The 17,790-nt window shown below is 49.1% G+C and overlaps 1 protein-coding gene across 10 annotated transcripts in view; it reads right to left on the bottom strand.

The window, feature by feature from the left end:
- Nucleotides 1-17,790, bottom strand: part of ODF2 (outer dense fiber of sperm tails 2) — a 30,655-nt gene that overhangs the window by 11,851 nt on the left and 1,014 nt on the right. For 2 of the 10 annotated variants that reach the window (XR_009503779.1, XM_059925748.1), the window contains exons 2-11: nt 15,897-15,987; nt 14,917-15,033; nt 14,516-14,641; nt 8,647-8,817; nt 7,566-7,726; nt 6,653-6,782; nt 5,967-6,098; nt 1,850-1,921; nt 698-769; nt 460-576 (exon numbers count right to left, since the gene is read on the bottom strand). Coding sequence is in view for 9 of the 10 variants with exons in the window: in XM_059925748.1 (XP_059781731.1) it covers nt 460-576; nt 698-769; nt 1,850-1,921; nt 5,967-6,098; nt 6,653-6,782; nt 7,566-7,726; nt 8,647-8,817; nt 14,516-14,641; nt 14,917-15,033; nt 15,897-15,987 (1,189 nt within the window). In the remaining variant the exon portion in view is untranslated. Of the gene's footprint in view, nt 1-459; nt 577-697; nt 770-1,849; nt 1,922-5,966; nt 6,099-6,652; nt 6,783-7,565; nt 7,727-8,646; nt 8,818-14,515; nt 14,642-14,916; nt 15,071-15,896; nt 15,988-17,365; nt 17,506-17,790 lie in introns of those variants that run through there. The other 8 variants (XM_059925751.1, XM_059925752.1, XM_059925749.1 and 5 more) reach the window with 8 other exon arrangements.

The raw sequence follows: 17,790 nt of genomic DNA, 5'->3' as shown, positions 1-17,790 counted from the left end.
TCCCAGCTCCCCGTAGCACCTCTCCCATTACTGAACCCACTGGGGTCTTAGTGTTAAGATAGAACTCTTCTGGAATCCTTCCTTGAACTCAGCATAGTGGTCAGAGATATTCCTCAGTCACTCAGCAGAGCTGTGACCTCAGAAGGTCCCTGGCTCAAAGATGCAAGCAAGCTGCATTTGAGCCCACCCCCTACCCCATGGGTAGTTATGAGAACTGAAGGCCTAAGGGATTAAGTGATTGGCTCAGGGGCATGGCACCCAATTGGTCACTGCTGGGAAGGGCACCCAAGACCCTCAGGGTCCACTGCTCTTGCCACTGGCTCAGAGTGCTTGGGCAACAGCGGCCCCGTAAACCTTTAGGGCAAAGCCTTCCTGAGCGTGAGAGCCTTGGCCAGGCCACTGCCCTTCGACTGCCAGGCCCCGCCCCCTCCCTTCCCCACCTGTGGGGCTGGCAGGTACCTTGATCTGCATGCACAGGCGACTGTTCTCTGCCTCTTTGCACCGAAGCTGTGCCTGCAAATGCCCACGCATGGTCTCCATGGACTTCGAAAGCTCAGATGCTGTCTTCGCTTGAGCCTTTGGAGAGACGGAGAAAGTGGTAGAGCTGGGGTTTGAACCCAGCTCTCCAATTCCAGAGCACACTCTACCCACTAAGCTCTACTGGCCCATATCGAGGAGCAACTGTTGGAGACGGTACCTTCTCACATTGTATTTCCTGGAGGAGCTCTTCCACCTCCTTGTCTTTGTCTTGCAGCAGTAATAGCAGGCGCTGGAGAGAACACACACTGTCATGAGCTCCCTGCGAAGGGTGAGGAGGCCCCGCCCAGGGAGGACAAACACTCCTGTGAGTGCCTGGCCACTGGGCTCAAGTCCCAAATACAGCGGCCCATGTCACAGAGACCCTAGCAGGAAGCACCTAACATCTGTACCACAATTTTTTACAACAATTTAAAATAATGTTAGTTGTGGGACACACTGAAACACAGACACACAAAACACTAAGGAAGCCCCATAATCCGCCACCCAGAGATAACCATTGTTAGCACACATTAAAAAGTCAGATATCTATTTTGCTCTATAACCACATTTACCATAGTGTGATTAAATCTTCTATATCTTTTGAAAAAGCACTTTAACATTTCAATTTACAGATGTATCATAATTTGATAAGGCTCTCGAGCTGGGAATGCAGGTTTAGGCATTATTGCCATGACCGTTGAATCCCCTACAGCGATGTTTGGCCAGGCACCGAGGGCCAAGGGCCAAACCTCGGGAACCATGGTCTCTACTTCTTTCTTTCTCTTGGAGACTCCCAACAGGCATTAATACATCAAAGGCTCCAAAAGGTATTGTAGTTAAGCAGCTGGTTTAACTTGTCATTCAGGCTAAGCAGTAGTTCCCCAAATTTATTTGGCCATGGATCAACCCCCCCTTTTGTTTCTTGTACCCATTAACACCTTGAGGAACTCAGGGTTCTACGGAACAGACTTTGGAACATGCTGCCTTGGGAGAGATTCCTTGGGAGAATTGGAAATGTTGAGTCAACAAGTCTGCACCATAATACAAATAAGGAAATTCAGGTAGCAGACTCTGATGATTTACAAATCCATCACCGTCATCACCATCCCTCATGCTGATGTCCAGCTTGGTGGTTCAAGTTCTCGAGTGATTGACTAGACAAGCCTGGTGGGGCAGGAGGGACGGGGATATGTGTTTCATGATTTCACAGATCATGAAACTAAGACCCAAAGAAAAGTCAGAGCAGGGCTCCAGCCCTCCTGCCGCCCACTCAGCACCTCTACGCCGTCGCCTATACCCCCTGGAGCAGGCAGGGGGCGCTGTGTGTTACCGCTTTCTCGGAGTCCGCCTCTGCCAGCCGTTTCAATAGTGCTCCTTGTTGCTCCATCAACTTTTCAGAATCCTTCAAGGGAAGGCAGGGAAAGCCAACTCATTAAGCAATAAACTGAGATGTCTACGTCCTCTAGGTCCTGTTCCTTTTCCAAAAATTATATTTCTAATGATAGAAGTAGTAAATTATATTCTCATTATAAAATATTTAATGAAAACCGATAAAGCTAAAGTCCCCCTCATCCCCACCTCCAAACCCAGCCCTGCTGTCATGAGTTTGGACTGTCCTGCCCATCCTTTCTCTATGCATTTATACGTAGCTATACCTAGAGAAGTATCTTTTGGGGGATGAGGGGTGGGAAGGGATTAATGTGTAATTTTACCAAAATGATATCATACTGTATTTTTGTGTCACAACTGGATTTTTTAACAACAGTTTTATTGAGATATAAATTCAGATACAAGTCACCAACTTGAAATGTATAATTCAATGGTTTGTGGTATATTACATTATGATTTTTTTAATTGTGGTAAAATATAACAAACTTTGCCATTTTAAGTGTAAAATTCAGTGGCATATGGTACATTTCCAATATTGTGTAACCATCACTACCATCTAGTTTCAGAATTTTTTCATCACCCTAAAAGGAAACCTGCACCTGTCAAGCAGTCAGTCTCCATTTTCCCCTTCCCCCAGATCCCCCCAAACCCCTAATCTGCTTTCTTTTTTAGGGGGTGGGCGCACCACATGGCTTGCAGGATCTTAGTTCCCGGACCAGGGATTGAACCCAAGCTCCGGCAGTGAAAGCGCTGAGTCCTAACCACTGGACCACCAGGGAAATCCCCAACCCCTAATCTGCTTTCTGTCTCTAATATGCCGTGGCATTTTTTAACCTCTCGCCGTAACCTTTGGGCAATAAGGTGGTTCCCAGGTTTTGCAGCTGTAAACACTGCAGCAGTGGACATGTTGGGCACATACTAAGTGTCTCTCCAGGATTGATACAAAGAGTAAGAATGGCTGGGCCCGAAGATCTGTGATTTCTGGCAGGTGACACGCCCTGCAAAATGCCTGCACTGACGCACACGGCCACAAGCAGGACGTGAGAACGCCGGGCAGTAGCCAGCCTCTGCCTGTTGCCAGTCTTGCCAGCATGAATCCTGCTGTTTTAATTTGCATTTCCCTATTTATGCATATGCTTATTAGCCATTTAAGCTTCCCTTTCCCCGGACTGCCTGCTCACACCTTTGCCCACTCTCGCATTGGGCTGTGTCTTTGAACTGTCTCTATTCCTCCCAGTCACCTAAACAAAGTGTCCCTAGAAGAAGTCTCACCCCCTTTCCCTTTCAGTCCCACAGGTCACCTTCACAGGCTAAGAGAAAAGGGCTCCCTGGTCCCAAAGTTTCCCAGGGACCTAGGAACTGAGGGAAGACAGCATTATGGCTTCTCTAGCAACAAGAGGAGGCAAGGAACGAAAACCTAGGCCGGGGACCCAGAGCCTGAAGCTATTCTCACTGCCCCGACAGGCCATGCCCTCTGAGCCTCCGGGGGACTCTACACAAACTAACACACCATCTCACCAAATCCCCCGCTCTAAGGAGCCAGGCACTATCACCACCCCCACTTCACAGATGAGGAGATCGAGGCTGGGAGAAGTGAGGTGAGCTGCCTGAGATCACACAGCCAGAAATGGCAGAGCTGGCTGCTAAGCCAAAGGACCCCAGAGCCAGAGCATTCCGCCACCACACTGAGCACTCCCCACTAAGCACCGCAGCGGGGCTGTGGTCCTGAGGGCCCCATGGGCAGGAGGAGGCACCGCAGCGGGGCTGTGGTCCTGAGGGCCCCATGGGCAGGAGGAGGCACCGCAGCGGGGCTGTGGTCCTGAGGGCCCCATGGGCAGGAGGAGGCACCGCAGCGGGGCTGTGGTCCTGAGGGCCCCATGGGCAGGCGGAGGCACCGCAGCGGGGCTGTGGTCCTGAGGGCCCCATGGGCAGGAGGAGGCACCGCAGCGGGGCTGTGGTCCTGAGGGCCCCATGGGCAGGCGGAGGCACCGCAGCGGGGCTGTGGTCCTGAGGGCCACATGGGCAGGAGGAGGCACCGCAGCGGGGCTGTGGTCCTGAGGGCCCCATGGGCAGGAGGAGGCACCGCAGCGGGGCTGTGGTCCTGAGGGCCCCATGGGCAGGAGGAGGCACCGCAGCGGGGCTGTGGTCCTGAGGGCCCCATGGGCAGGAGGAGGCACCGCAGCGGGGCTGTGGTCCTGAGGGCCCCATGGGCAGGAGGAGGCACCGCAGCGGGGCTGTGGTCCTGAGGGCCCCATGGGCAGGAGGAGGCACCGCAGCGGGGCTGTGGTCCTGAGGGCCCCATGGGCAGGAGGAGGCACCGCAGCGGGGCTGTGGTCCTGAGGGCCCCATGGGCAGGAGGAGGCACCGCAGCGGGGCTGTGGTCCTGAGGGCCCCATGGGCAGGAGGAGGCACCGCAGCGGGGCTGTGGTCCTGAGGGCCACATGGGCAGGCGGAGGCGAGAGCCTGTAGAACCTGGAACGCCTGCTGCGGTGGGAGTTTAAATTAGCTGACCCTTCACCTCCAATTGGAGATTCTGGGATTCCGGGATTGTAGGAGCTAAGAAGGCGAAAAGGGAAAAAACTGGTAGGAAGAGGTTTTCTGAAGCACCCCCCTCCCCGCCCCCAGTCCCAGAACAAACAGCAGCGACAGCCACCATTTACCAAGTACCCACTGCATGCCAGGAGTACACACAGTCCTCGCCCACACATCACCTCTAAGTCCCTCCCAACCCCGCATGCAAGATGCTATTCCCATTTTATAGGTAGGAAAACTGAAGCCCAGAGAGGTAAAAATCACCCACCCGTGAACACTGAGCTGGAAATGAAACAGATAAAACTATTTTAAGAGAATAATTTAGCTATAACTAGTAACATTCATAGAAATATATTCTGGAAACCCTCAAGTACACCAGGATAGTACAGACGAATGCGCAAAATAACACTTGTAAGAGCAAACAACCAAAAATTGTCTCCATCAACAGAAGAGTGGGTAAATAAGTTGTGGTATTGTCATAAAATGGAATAGAGCGGTGAAAATGAAATACCTTAGGCTTCAAGGATAACAATGGACGGATCTCATAAAAACATTGATTGAGAAAAGCAAACTCAGAAGAAAACATATGGAACAATATCATTTATGTAAAGTTTGAAAACATCCTAAACAATACTATATGTTGCTTAGGGATACATATATAAGTGAAAAACTCTCAGATTCCAGATAAAGTTTCCCTCTGATGGGAAGGAGATGAGGTTATTGCCAAAGGAGACACCAAGAGGGATTTAACCATGTGGACAAGGTTTTGTTTGGAAAGCTGGATAGTGGGTACACTATTACTTATTTTGAATATTAGTTTTTAAACTAAAAACAAAGGAAGTTGACACTGTTTTTTAAAAAAGTTTAACTAAAAAAAATATCATCTCATCAGGACGGGCGTTTTTTTTTTTTTTTTGGCTGCGTCTCGAGGCTTGCGGGATCTTAGTTCCCCAACCAGGGATCGAACCCGGGCCCACGGCAGTGGAAGCGCCGAGTCCTAACCACTGGACCGCCAGGGAATTCCCAGCATGGGCATTTTGAGACTCTCGGTATCCCTTTGGTTTTGAACCAAACAGGAAGAGAGCTGTTTACACTGTCAGTCTTTTCAGAGTCATTTGCTAACATAAAATATATTTCAGAGACCATCTTTTAAGAAAACAAAGTGATACCATACAATGTGCCCGCCAGCCATTAAGCCTCCTACTTCACCAAAACTCAGGTCTAGTCTTCTCCCCGCTTTGTCGCATGACCCCTGGGTTGGGCTGAACCCCTCCCTGACTCTCCACTGCTCTTCTGACTTCCAAGGTCCTTCCTGTGCCACCAGGCCCACTTCAACAACAAAGACAGCACTCGTCTACCAGATGCCCAGCACTTCACATGAATGACTTCAGCAAACCTTTCTATGGCCCCCTCAGGTCAGGCAGGCACCAAGAATATTTTCTTTTTACAGACAGGAGCCTGCGGCGCTAGAGGGCCAGGGCTCCGAGCGAGCGCTGGGTAGTGGGGCAGCTAGGACCGCAGCTCACCTCTTTGCAGTGCTGTTCCCTCAGCAGTTCTCGGAGGGTGCGGTTCGTCTCCTCAAATGTGCTCAGCTTCTGCAGGAGAAGTTCCTTCTGCCTCGTTAGGGTGTTGATGTCCGTGCACGTCATTTGTTTCTCCTGGAAGACAGCAGGCAGTCTTGCCAGGCACGGGTGGAGAAGGGAAGTGCTGGCACAGGGAGTCCCCAAGGGGAGCTTAAGAGGTATTGGTGCCAGGCAGCCTGGGCAAGAAGAGCTGGGCAAAGGCAGGCTTCCCGGAGGAGGTAGACCTGGAAGGATGGTCAGGTTCTGAGCCTGCTGAGAATACCAGGTGGGGAAAAGGGCTGGAGAGCTCAGTGTGGGCAAGTGCAGTTAGGGCAGGCTTCCTGGACGAGGTGCGCTTCCTGGACGACAACATTTGGTGGCTGATACTGGCAGGAACCAGACACGTGCCTTGACTCACTGTGATCCCAGGAGACCCACGATGACACCTCAGAGGCCCTGGCTACCAAAGGTCATCCTCGAGGGTCAGGCCCCAGAAGTGAGAAGAGGGGTGGGGGCCGAGGAGTTAAGTGTGCCCTGCCCTGGCCTGAAGATGTCATAAAGTCAGCATGACGACTGCGTCAAGACCCCTCCACAGTGTGCAGCTGCCCCCGCTCTGGGCCCGGCCCTGGGTGGTTGGGCTGGCCACCTACCGTCTTCAGTTTCCCGATGGTGTCCTTCAGGGCCATGACTTGTTTGGCCGCGGCAGCCCCATCCATTTCAGCCTCCATCAGCTTGGACATGAGGCACTCCTTCTCCTGCTGGAGGTGTTTCTTCTGAAGCCTGGGCCCAGAAAGAATAGGGCTCTGTGAGCCCTCCCAGGCCCCTGCCCACCCGGAGCTCCGAGGCTCACCTCACAATGCCCTGCGAGGCTCATCTCCTGGTCAGGGAACAGTGGGGGAGGGGGCAGGGATGGCCCTTCTGGCCTGGGTGGCCTTCTGGAAGGACACCTGGTCACCAGAGCAGGGCCTCCACACCAGGTGACATTATGCCACCTGCTTGTCTCTCAGACAGAAACCAGTGTCACCTTGTCCCCCAGCCACTGCCATGGCCACCTAACTACCATCTTCAGATCCGCTTTTGAGCCCTCCCCTCCACTCTCCCCATTGGAGCCAAGTCTGGTCACACCACTTCCTGCTTCGAAAACCCTTCTGTGGCTCCCAACCGCCCTCGATGCAAATGCCACGAAGTGGCCACCAAGAGCCGGCCCCTGTCAACCTCCTGGGCCCCCTTCCCCTTGGCCCACCCTCTCCCCTTGCTCTGCCCCGCTTTTCATTTCTCAGTCGCAAACTCCTCCCGCCTTGGGGCCTTCCTGCAAGATGTTCCTGCTACCTGGCGTGTTTTCTTCCCCCGCACTCACCTGCCTAGCTCCTAGCCATCCTGCCGGACTCCCGTTTTTTCCAGAAAGGCCTCCCTGATGCCCTCCCCCCAGAACTCTGCAGGGCCCTCTTCCCTGACCGGGAATCATGAGTGCATTAGTGACTTTGTTGAACACTGTAACCTGGGCTAGGCTGGTGCTCGGGCAGCCCCACAAGAGGGAAGGTGCCCAGGGCAGCGCCGCCTTACATGGTAAAGTCCTTCTCCTCCTTGATGCGCTCGATGTTGTGCCGTAGCACCGTGTTCTCGTGCTCGGTCTCGGCCAGCTCTTGGGCCACCTCCTCCAGCTCCTCCTTCCGTTCCTCCAAGAATCTTTTGGCCATCTGGCGCTCTCCCTTCTGCATCTTGACCTGTGCAGGGGCAGGCAGGCAGGGGCCACTGAGGGGAGGCAGCTCCTCTCCACCAGTTCTCAAGGCCCGTTGCTTTGGACAAAGCGAGGGGCACCTCTGATTGAGCGCTCCATGCTACTGAGGTCCTTTGGGCGCAAGCTCAGTCAATCGTCACAAAGACTCTGGACAGACACGATTCCTCTCATTTCCTCGTCACCGAGGAAAGGGAGCGAAGGGAGCCTGAGTGACTTTCCAGTTGGGGACAGAGCCAGGATACAAACCATTGTTCAGCTGGCACACCACAGGAGGAGAGATGTCACAAAAAGGCCCCTGCCCCTCGGGCTGTGGAGAAAGGCGGGCCTGTCGCCAGGCAGCCACCAGCCGCAGGTTCTCCAGGAGGGCCCTGGGCCCCGGGCGCAGGGGAGGACTAAAGACACAGGCCCCGTCAGCAGCCACAACGTGGATTCCATGGCAGCTCCGCCAACTTCTTAGTTGGGGGTCTTGGACTTCCAGGTTGTTTCCAATTTCACTGCCACCTCCCACCGAAAGACAGAACCCAGCAACTGAGGACAAACTTCCTCTGCCTGTTTGGGGCATTGTTTCCTGTTTTTTTTAAACTTTTGTATAAAATGGAAAACAGAGGCCCCAGTGTCCCAGTCACTTCATCTCCAAGACAGGGATAATAATACCACCGGCTTCGTTTACTGTTGTAAAAAATCAAACCAGGCCATCCATACAGAGCACCAGGCAAGGTCAGGGCCAGGCCTGGGCTAAGTGATTGATGGAAAGGGATCTCAGGTTGCCCCGACTACCTCCCCAGGGGCATCTGAAACCCTGGGAGGCCTGCAGAGGCAGCTGGAAGGAGGCGTCCACCAGGAACTCACCTGGCAGTCCCAAGTGTCCTCGGGACACTGGCCAGCCCAGCCCCCTACCTCCCTCACCTCAGACTTGAGACAACCAACCGCGTTCATTAGACTGTCAATCTTCTTATCATAACGGTTCATTTTACAGTGACCCGAGTCGTCATCTTCGGTAGAGAGGTCACTTAACCGCATCACTGAGACCAGCTTTTCTGAAGATGGTGGCGTGACCTCCAGGCAGTGAGGTGGATTCTGATGTAGAGGAGGGAGAGACACATGAACTCATAAGGCAGAACTGCAACCATTGGTCCCACCATCCCTGGCTGTCCGCTGGGCAGGAAGAGCTAAAACTGCTAAAGGGCAACCACAGAGACCCCAGGGGGAAGGACACACCGACTTTCTTGGTGGAACATTACCTCATTACCTACCCTTGTTTAAATGTTGTTTCTGAAGCTCTTCTAACATAGAAATAAAATGCCTGTGTTACACAACTACTGAAGCCCACACGCCTAGAGCCCGTGCTCCGCACCAAGAGAAGCCACCGCAATGAGAAGCCCGCGCACCGCAACGAAGAGCAGGGGCTACTCTTCGTTGTGATGCGCGGGCTTCTCATTGCGGTGGCTTCTCTTGGTGCGGAGCACGGGCTCTAGGCGTGTGGGCTTCAGCAGTTGCGGCACGTGGGCTCAGTAGCTGTGGCTCGCAGGCTCTAGAGCGCAGGCTCAGTAGTTGTGGCGCTCGGGCTTAGTTGCTTCGTGGCATGTGGGATCTTCCCGGACCAGGGCTCAAACCCGTGTCCCCTGAATTGGCAGGTGGATTCTTAACCACTGCGCCACCAGGGAAGTCCCCAGTGTCAAGTTTAAAATGAAGGATATAACAAATTGGCAAAAACTGTGATTCCCAAAGCTGGCAAAAGTTGGGGGCAGTAAATATTTTCATACACCTAGGGTAGACATAAAATATGTCAAAAGTCTTTTAAATGAATATGAATACATGACAGTGGATAGTTGCAAAGGCAAACAAATCTTCTATAACAGGTATTTTAAGGACAAGTGGAGAAATTTGAATATTAACCAGATGTTATATGATTAAGAAATTAAGTTTAAAAAAAAAAAAAGTGAAGTTTTTAGGACTAATCACTGTTATTTTGGTTATGGAGAAAATGTTATTAGAAATGCATACTGAATTATTTAGGGTTAAAATGGTATTTCTGGAAAATATTTACCTAAATACATCAGCATAAAAAAATATTTTTTAAAATGCATGTGCCCCTCAGAGAAGTTTATGCAAAGCTGTATAATACTTTCAAGACTTCAAAAAGATATTCTAATCTGGGGGCGAGTGTTTCCATGTTTTTTTTGTTGTTGTTTTTTTAACTGTCTTTTAATTAATTAACTTATTTATTTGGTTGCACCGGGTCTTAGGTGCAGCAGGCGGGCTCCTTAGTTGTGGCAGGCAGGCTCCTTAGTTGCAGCTCACAGGCTCCTGAGTTGTGGCATGTGAACTTTTAGTTGCGGCATGCATGTGGCATCTAGTTCCCTGACCAGGGATCGAACCGAGGTCCCCGGCATTGGGAGTGCAGAGTCTTATCCACTGCACCACCAGGTAAGTCCCTCCATGGGATTTTGATATACTGAATTTGACTCTCTCATTCTATACATTTATTCCGTTGTATTAAGTAATTGCCATTTCTCATTGTTTGCACCGTTTTTTCCTTCTCGTAAGCTGAGGTGGCTAAACTTCTGTGCTAATTTCCAGGGAAAGATGACGGCTATCAGGAATAAAAGGAAGTGTTTTATTTTTTTTATTTTTATTTTTTTTTAACATCTTTATTGGAGTATAATTGCTTTCCAATGGTGTGTTAGTTTCTGCTTTATAACAAAGTGAATCAGCTATACATATACATATATCCCCATATCTCCTCCCTCTTGCGCCTCCCTCCCACCCTCCCCATCCCACCCCTCTAGGTGGTCACAAAGCACTGAGCTGATCTCCCTGTGCTACGTGGCTGCTTCCCACTAGCTATCTATTTTACATTCAGTAGTATCTACAAGTCCATGCCACTCTCTCACTTCGTCCCAGCTTACCCTACCCCCCTCCCAGAGGAAGTGTTTTATAAGGGTGTAACTGTTATGTCAAACAAGTAGGACTCATAGGGTGCAATTTAAAAAATGTATGTGCCCTTTGTCCCAGCAATTCTATTTTTGAGGGATTTATCAGGAATATCTAAGAATGTGAATCAATATTTAAATTCAAGGCTAGGATATAGATAAATGTACAGCAAGATAGTATTGGTTAAATACTTAACAGTACACAAATGTACACACAATGGAATAATGCCTTAAAAAAATAACGTGCGATGTAAATATAGTCAAAATATGTGGAAAAAAGAACATTACAACAATAAGTAAAATATAAACCCATTGTTACAAAAATCAAAAGAACGAGTCTATTTACAAGAAAAGATCCAGAAGGCTTGCACCTAGAAGTTACATGGGTCTTCTCAGGGTGGTGGAATTACAGGTGGTTTTTACTTTCTTCCTTGCGCTGATTTAGATTTTCTAATTTTTCAAAAATGACTGTGCATTGCTTTTATAAGAAAAAAGTTATTTTAATATATAAAAGAAGGACAATAGGAAAATGTATAGACAGTATGATTACAATTTGAAAAAAAAAAACTCCTCATAGGAAAAAGTGATAATAAATGTACAGAAATATTAATAGTTTTAGGAGAGTGGTTACCCTTGGGGGTGGCAGTGAAAAGAACAGGACCAGAGAGGAGCTTCTGGGGAAGCTGGTGATGTTGTTTCTTGAGCTGGGTCTTTGTAAAAATTCATCAACACACTTCTGATGCATGTACTACCCTGCACTTTCCAATGAAAAGGTTTTAAAACTTAATAGCAGCCAGATTATAGAGTAGTAGAATTACAGTGATTGTCTATTTTTCTGTATTTTCAGCTTTCTGTCATAAAAATAGATGACTTACTTAGTAATAGGGTAGAGAAAAAACCCAGACCTGCTTTCTCCCAAAGATCTTATCTTGTGTACCAGGAGGGGTTTTAAAAATGAAACACGGGGACTTCCCTGGTGGTGCAGTGGTTAAGAATCCGCCTGCCAATGCAGGAGACACGGGTTCGATCCCTGCTCCAGGAAGATCCCACATGCTGTGGAGCAACTAAGCCCGTGTGCCACAACTACTGAGCCTGCGCTCTAGAGCCCATGAGCCACAACTACTGAGCCCACACGCCACAAATACTGAAGCCTGCTCGCCTAGAGCCCGTTCTCCGCAACAAGAGAAGTCACCGCAATGAGAAGCCCATGCACTGCAACGAAGAGTAGCCCCCACTCGCCACAACTAGAGAAAGCCCGTGTTTAGCAACAAAGACCCAACACAGCCAAAAATTAATTAATTAATTAATTTTAAAAAAAAAAAGGAAGAAAAGAAACATGAATCCCCACAAGCACATAGCAGCTTCCGGGGTCCATGTCCAGCTCCACCACAAACTTTTCCTCCTGTGGTCTTTTCTCTCTTGTCCATAATGGTAAGGGCAGGCTGGGGCCTTCCAGGAACATGGAAGGCCACTGAAAAATGGAAAGGGGCTGAACCAAGAGGACAGCATGAAAGACAGCTACTGCTTGAGAGATGTTAAGTCACATCTCTGGGCCCCTCCATTTCTAGGATTCTGTGGCCCCAGGACTGGAAGGGGCACTGAGCTTTCCAGGGGGGGATCGTAGTCCTAGCAACCCAAGTCAATAGGAAGTCCATTTCCATAGCGGCATGACTTTGATATATAATTTGAGAACTACTAAGTCTCTTCATTAAAAAACAAGAAAAGAAAAATAGCATTTTAAATAAAATATAGTATGTTTGTTATAAAGAAATTCAAGCAAACCATGAAAAGATAAAGCATTAAAGCCTCCCACACCCAGAGGTAATCACTGCTTATCACTTCTTGTATTTCCTCCCCAAAACAGGTTTGCACATACAAACATATCCATACACACATGGACACACAGATGCCCTTTTCTGCACAAATAGGGCCAAACTCTCCGTGCTGTGCCGCTTGGTGCTTCATTATCATGTAGAAATATCTACCTCAATCTTGTAGTGGTTGCATGGCATTCCATTGTACGGATGCATCATAATTTAACCAATACCCTCCTGACAGACATTTAGGTTGCTTCTAATTTTTCTCTATTGCAAACAATGCTTTAACAAACATCCTGATACACACACAGATCCCTGTACTCTTCTGTGACTTTTAGCATCAATTCCCAAGTGTAGCACTATAGAATCCATGTTTGGATGGATGCTGCCAAACTGCCTCCAGAACGGCTGAATCGGTTTCACAATCCACTCAAAACTGTCCAGGGACTTCCCTGGTGGTCCAGTGGTTAAGACTCCGCGCTTCCACTGCAGGGGGCACAGGTTCGATCCCTGGTCGGGGAATTAAGATCCCACGTGCCACGCTGCGCGGCCAAAAAAAAAAAAAACACAAACAAAAAAACCATCTAAAAAGATTCGTTGATACCTCCCATATGCTTGTCAACACAAGATATTCATAATCTTTTCAACTTTTTTCCATTCAATAAAAATGATAGCTTGTTTTTTCTAAAATGTAGTTGTTTCTAATTTACATTTCACTGATTAGATATGTCAGAACACTTTTCATTTATTCCCTAGAATACCAAACTCCCTTTGTCTCTTAGGGATAACATGGTAAATCAGGGAGTCAAGAGAGTGAAGTATGACTCTAAACTTCAGACTAATTACGATTATTTCTAATTTTAAAAGTAATAAGCTCTCAGAAAAAGAATCTTTCAAAATAGGTCAGGCATCATCATCTTAAGTTATAGTCATCCCTTGGTCTCCACAGGGATTGGTTCCAGGACCCTCATGGATATCAAAATCAAAGGATGCTCAAGTCCCTTGTATAAAATGGTGTAATATTTGCACATAACCTAGGCACCTCCTCCTGTATACTTTAAATTAGCTCTAGATTATTTATAATACCTAATTCAATGTAAATGCTTTGTCAGTAGTTGCTGGCACACAGCAAATTCAAGTTTCGCTTTTTGGAACTTTATGGATTTTTTTTTTTTTCTTAAATCTGTGGTTGGTTGAATCCACAGACGTGGAACCCGTGGATACAGAGGGCCAACTGTAGTCTCAAGCCCTTTACTTGTCCCAATAATGAGATCTTTGTCTAAAACACAGTCACAGGCCTTGTCTTGTCAATGAGTTTCTTCACTGCAATTGACTAGAATGTAAGCATAAGGAAGGCACAGCTGCCAGTTTGCAGCTGTAACCCCAGTGTGCGGCAGTGTCGCAAGAAATGCATGAATTACTGCACGGATGGATAGATGGACAAGCAAAATGTTTTGAGGTGTGGCTAAAAAAAGACAACAGTTCTCTTGGAACCTTGGCAACTAACACGGAAGGCAGTTATTCCTCAGGAGATTATTCCAGTGGTTTTGATGACATCTATGGAATACGTGCATGGTCTCTTATGGGGCAACCGTAAAAGTGAAGATGCTTTCTTGGATATGTACGTTCTGGTACATATTTTAAAATTATGCTTCGGACACTAGCAAAGTTACGTGGGGCAAGACATGTAGCTCCTCACATACAAATCAGAGAGCCTACGAGTACCGCCTCTAGAATGAGACACCCCTGAGTCCTAACTCCATCTCTGCTACTCTCTCTCTGAGACTTCACCTCTCTGAGCCTTGGTTTCCTCATCTGCACCTTGGGAGAGCGGGACCTACCGCATTGCAGTGTTGGCAGGACTCAAGAAGATTCCCATACTTTCAGGGTTTAGCAAGGCGCTCAGTAAGCGAGACCTACTGGGATGTCTCTGAGAGCTCCTGCCGACCCTGAACCATACAGAGTGTGAGGCCTGCTAGAACCTGACCAGTCAGAGAAGAAAAGCCTGAACGAGAATGAGCCTACCTCCCACTTGCATCCCACATGCCGGGCGGATGATTTTCCAGGGGGCATCCAAGGTACCTTGGTTTTCACCCGGACACTCCGACGCACATTCACGGTGTCCCCTTTCATTCCACGCTTATGAGATTTCTGTGGAAAGGGACAAACCCAGGGTCACTTCCCCACGCAGCTGCCCGTGGCATCACTCTGGTGGCATCTGCTTCCAACTCTGCTGGGGAACCGCTTCTGACTAAGGCTACTGCTGCCACTTCCGGGTGACCGTCCTACCTTCCAACCAGGCAACTGACCTCAGAAAGCCAATGTGTCTGTCTCTCAAACCTTTGGAGTTAGAAGTGTGAGGAGCTCAGCTGGGAGGTGTCACATTGCTCCACAGCCTTGGCCTTGCCCCACTGGCATGCTCCTACCTGGCTGTTGGTCGCTGATGCTTTCGGGAGTTTTTTTATGTGGACATGGACAGGGGTGTTCTCATCCACGTGAACATGTAAGGGGGGAGTTGAAGAGCGGTCCTTCATGGTTCGCTTCTGGCAGGTGGGGGAGGACAACACAAAAAAGGTTGATCTGTGGATGAGTAAACTGGGCGTGAAAAACCGAGCTCACAGCCTCTGGAGGCCACTGAAAGCCTAGCCACAAGCGAGCAGGACACCAACTACTGGCATGCGGGCTGGAAGCGAGGCGGGCGTGCCATTCAGCAGGCTCCTGCAGAGATCCCAGCTGAAGACCACCGGGGAGATGCAGGTCCGCTCAAGAGAAGGGTCTGTGAGACCCACAAGTTCTACAAAAGAGCCCAAACCCAGGCCCCGGGGTCCTCAGAGCTGCATCTCTTTCCAAGCCTGCTGGAATGCAGAGCTCCTCCTGAGATTCAGCGCAGCACAGATGGAAAGCAGGCAAGTCCTCCTGCACCGGAATCTGAATGGGGCATGCGGATTAGCACGGGACACGCACAGAACGGTTACGGTGCAAAATACTTCAAGCAGCAGGTAGATAAAAGACGATGAAGACAGAAAGCTGGAGGAAATGCCGAGATGAGAAGGTTGTATGGATTCTAAAGACCACTTAAGCAGGGCTGAACACATACCCCTCGCCTACCACCAGCTCCTGTCAATCCCCATTCTTTTTTTTTTTTTTTTTTACTTTTTTCTTTTTTCCTTCATGTCTTTTGTTTTTAAAATTCTGTTTTAAGATTTTTGAAGTTTGTCTGGAAGGATTAGGTTAACACAACCTCCTCACACCCGGCAGCCTTACCACAGGCAAAACCAAATCCAATCAATCAGCAGGCTATGCACGAAGGCACCTAACAGAGCACCTGGCCACCGGGCTGCCAGCAGAAGCGTTTTTTCTGGCAGGGCCACAGACCACGGGGCTGCTCCGGGCGCATGTCACCTACCGTCACACTCACACTGGGTGAGCCACAAGGTGTCCTCAAGACCTTTTTCTGCGTGAGACTCGTTACTCTGTTCTTCTCACACGATGGAAACCTGTACCCAGGCACAAGAAGCAGATTATAAGCAGAAAACTAGGGCTCTTCTATTTCTTAGATCTCCCGAAGTTATATACTACATATGGTGTCTAACGAGTCCACGGCTAGGAGAACCAGTCTGGAATCATTTGGCTCCCTTTACACAAGCATCAAACACTCATGGTGTGCCCGGCAGGGGGATGGAAGCAGGGGGTGATGGGCATTCGCAGGGCTGGCCTTTTAACCTGCCATCGCATCACACGTATTGTGACTTTTTACTGAAAAGCCCAGCTGTCATCCTGTCTGTCAGGAGACAAAAAAGCAGGTAGCACGTGGGCAACAGCCAGCATACTAGTTTGGGCAAGGGTGAAAGTGCCCAGGACACCGCCTGGAGCAATGCTCAGTGAATGACTGCCATGAAAAGACAGAGGCATAAGCTCAGGAACAAGGTCTCTGTGACTCAGTTTCATAAAATTAATAGTCAAATATTCAAATAAGAGGATGAAAAATGACTATTTCCCAAAATATTCCGCTTGCTACTCTTTAAGCACCTAAGAGGCAGGGTTCTTTTTGCTTTTACGGATTTTTTTTTAATACCACGTGTAATTCATCTTATATATAAACAGCCCCATCACCAAATTTGCAAATAAAGCAAAAGTTTAATCTCCAAAATCTGGCAGCAGTCAATCCAAGAATTCCAGGATGGGAAGGGACTTGGAAAGTACATTTGATCCATCCCACTGCCTGATGACAGCCCCCAAAATATGACCTTGCCCTCGCCCTCCATTATTTTGGAAAAAAATAATGCAACATAAAAATTCTTAAGCACTTTAGCATACGTTTTGCTGTATGTATATCACACCTTGATATACAAGAAAAAAATTTGAGTCCTACTAATCATTTAGCCAAGGAATACCAAATCTGAGCAGAGGGGTTTTTTTTTTTTTTTCCCCTCGTCACTTAGAACATTTCTGTTCACTTGAAGCCAATAGATTTGAGAAAGCTCTCACCCTCAGCGGGTTTTAAATCAAACTACCTGGATTCCACCAACATCTGACTAACTGCCGCGTCCACCTCTTATATGGTTGTTATTTATTTACACCTCGCCTCCTTTCAAAAAGGATCTGAGCCTAGTACTCCAATGACAACGATGGTGATCCTATTTGCTACCAGGAACTGGGGCACCTGAGGAGGGAGGGCCAGAGAGAGGCAGAGCTGGGATTACATGCGTGCATTTTCCTCTTTCCTCTTAAAAATTATTTTTAAATGTTTTGGCCCAGGCTTTCAGTACACAGAACAGAGAGCTGAAAAGAGAATCCTCCAGTGAGCCTGGCCTGGGAGCCCCTGCCCGCTTTTCCCTGCCCTGTGGCGGAGGCGCCCCCCCACAATGGCAGTACCTGGGGGAGCCGCCTGAGGATGAGGCAGACATGGTTAGGCATCAAAGCCGCAAAGGTGGGCAACTGGGTCAGCAGGCTCTGCTCAGGGGGACCCAGAGGGGCGTGTCAGTGAGAATCTCAGGGGCCCGGCATCAAACGTCCTGAGGGGAGGAGAGTGTAAGCTTTGGGGGTGACAGTTGGATGAAAACTTGGGAGGTGCTCCTCTGCTGTCCAAGTCGCACAGCAACTGACTGTCCTGCCAAAGTGGGGGGAGATAGGAGAGGCTGAGCGACCCGGTGGGCGGGGCGGTGAGAGCTCCCCTCCCCAGGGAGGGCCAGGGGGCAGAACTTCGAAGTAAAGGACCACCACACCCAGACCCCACGCGGGAGGGAAGGTGGGTGGCCACCAGGGGGGAAACCTGAGATGCTGGCTCGCGGGCGAGGAGG

The sequence above is a fragment of the Balaenoptera ricei genome, chromosome 6 (assembly GCF_028023285.1).
Source record: "Balaenoptera ricei isolate mBalRic1 chromosome 6, mBalRic1.hap2, whole genome shotgun sequence".
In the NCBI taxonomy this organism is placed as follows: Eukaryota; Metazoa; Chordata; class Mammalia; order Artiodactyla; family Balaenopteridae; genus Balaenoptera; species Balaenoptera ricei.
The sequence above is the reverse complement of the archived record's forward strand: the minus strand, read 5'-3'. Positions and strand labels throughout refer to the sequence as shown.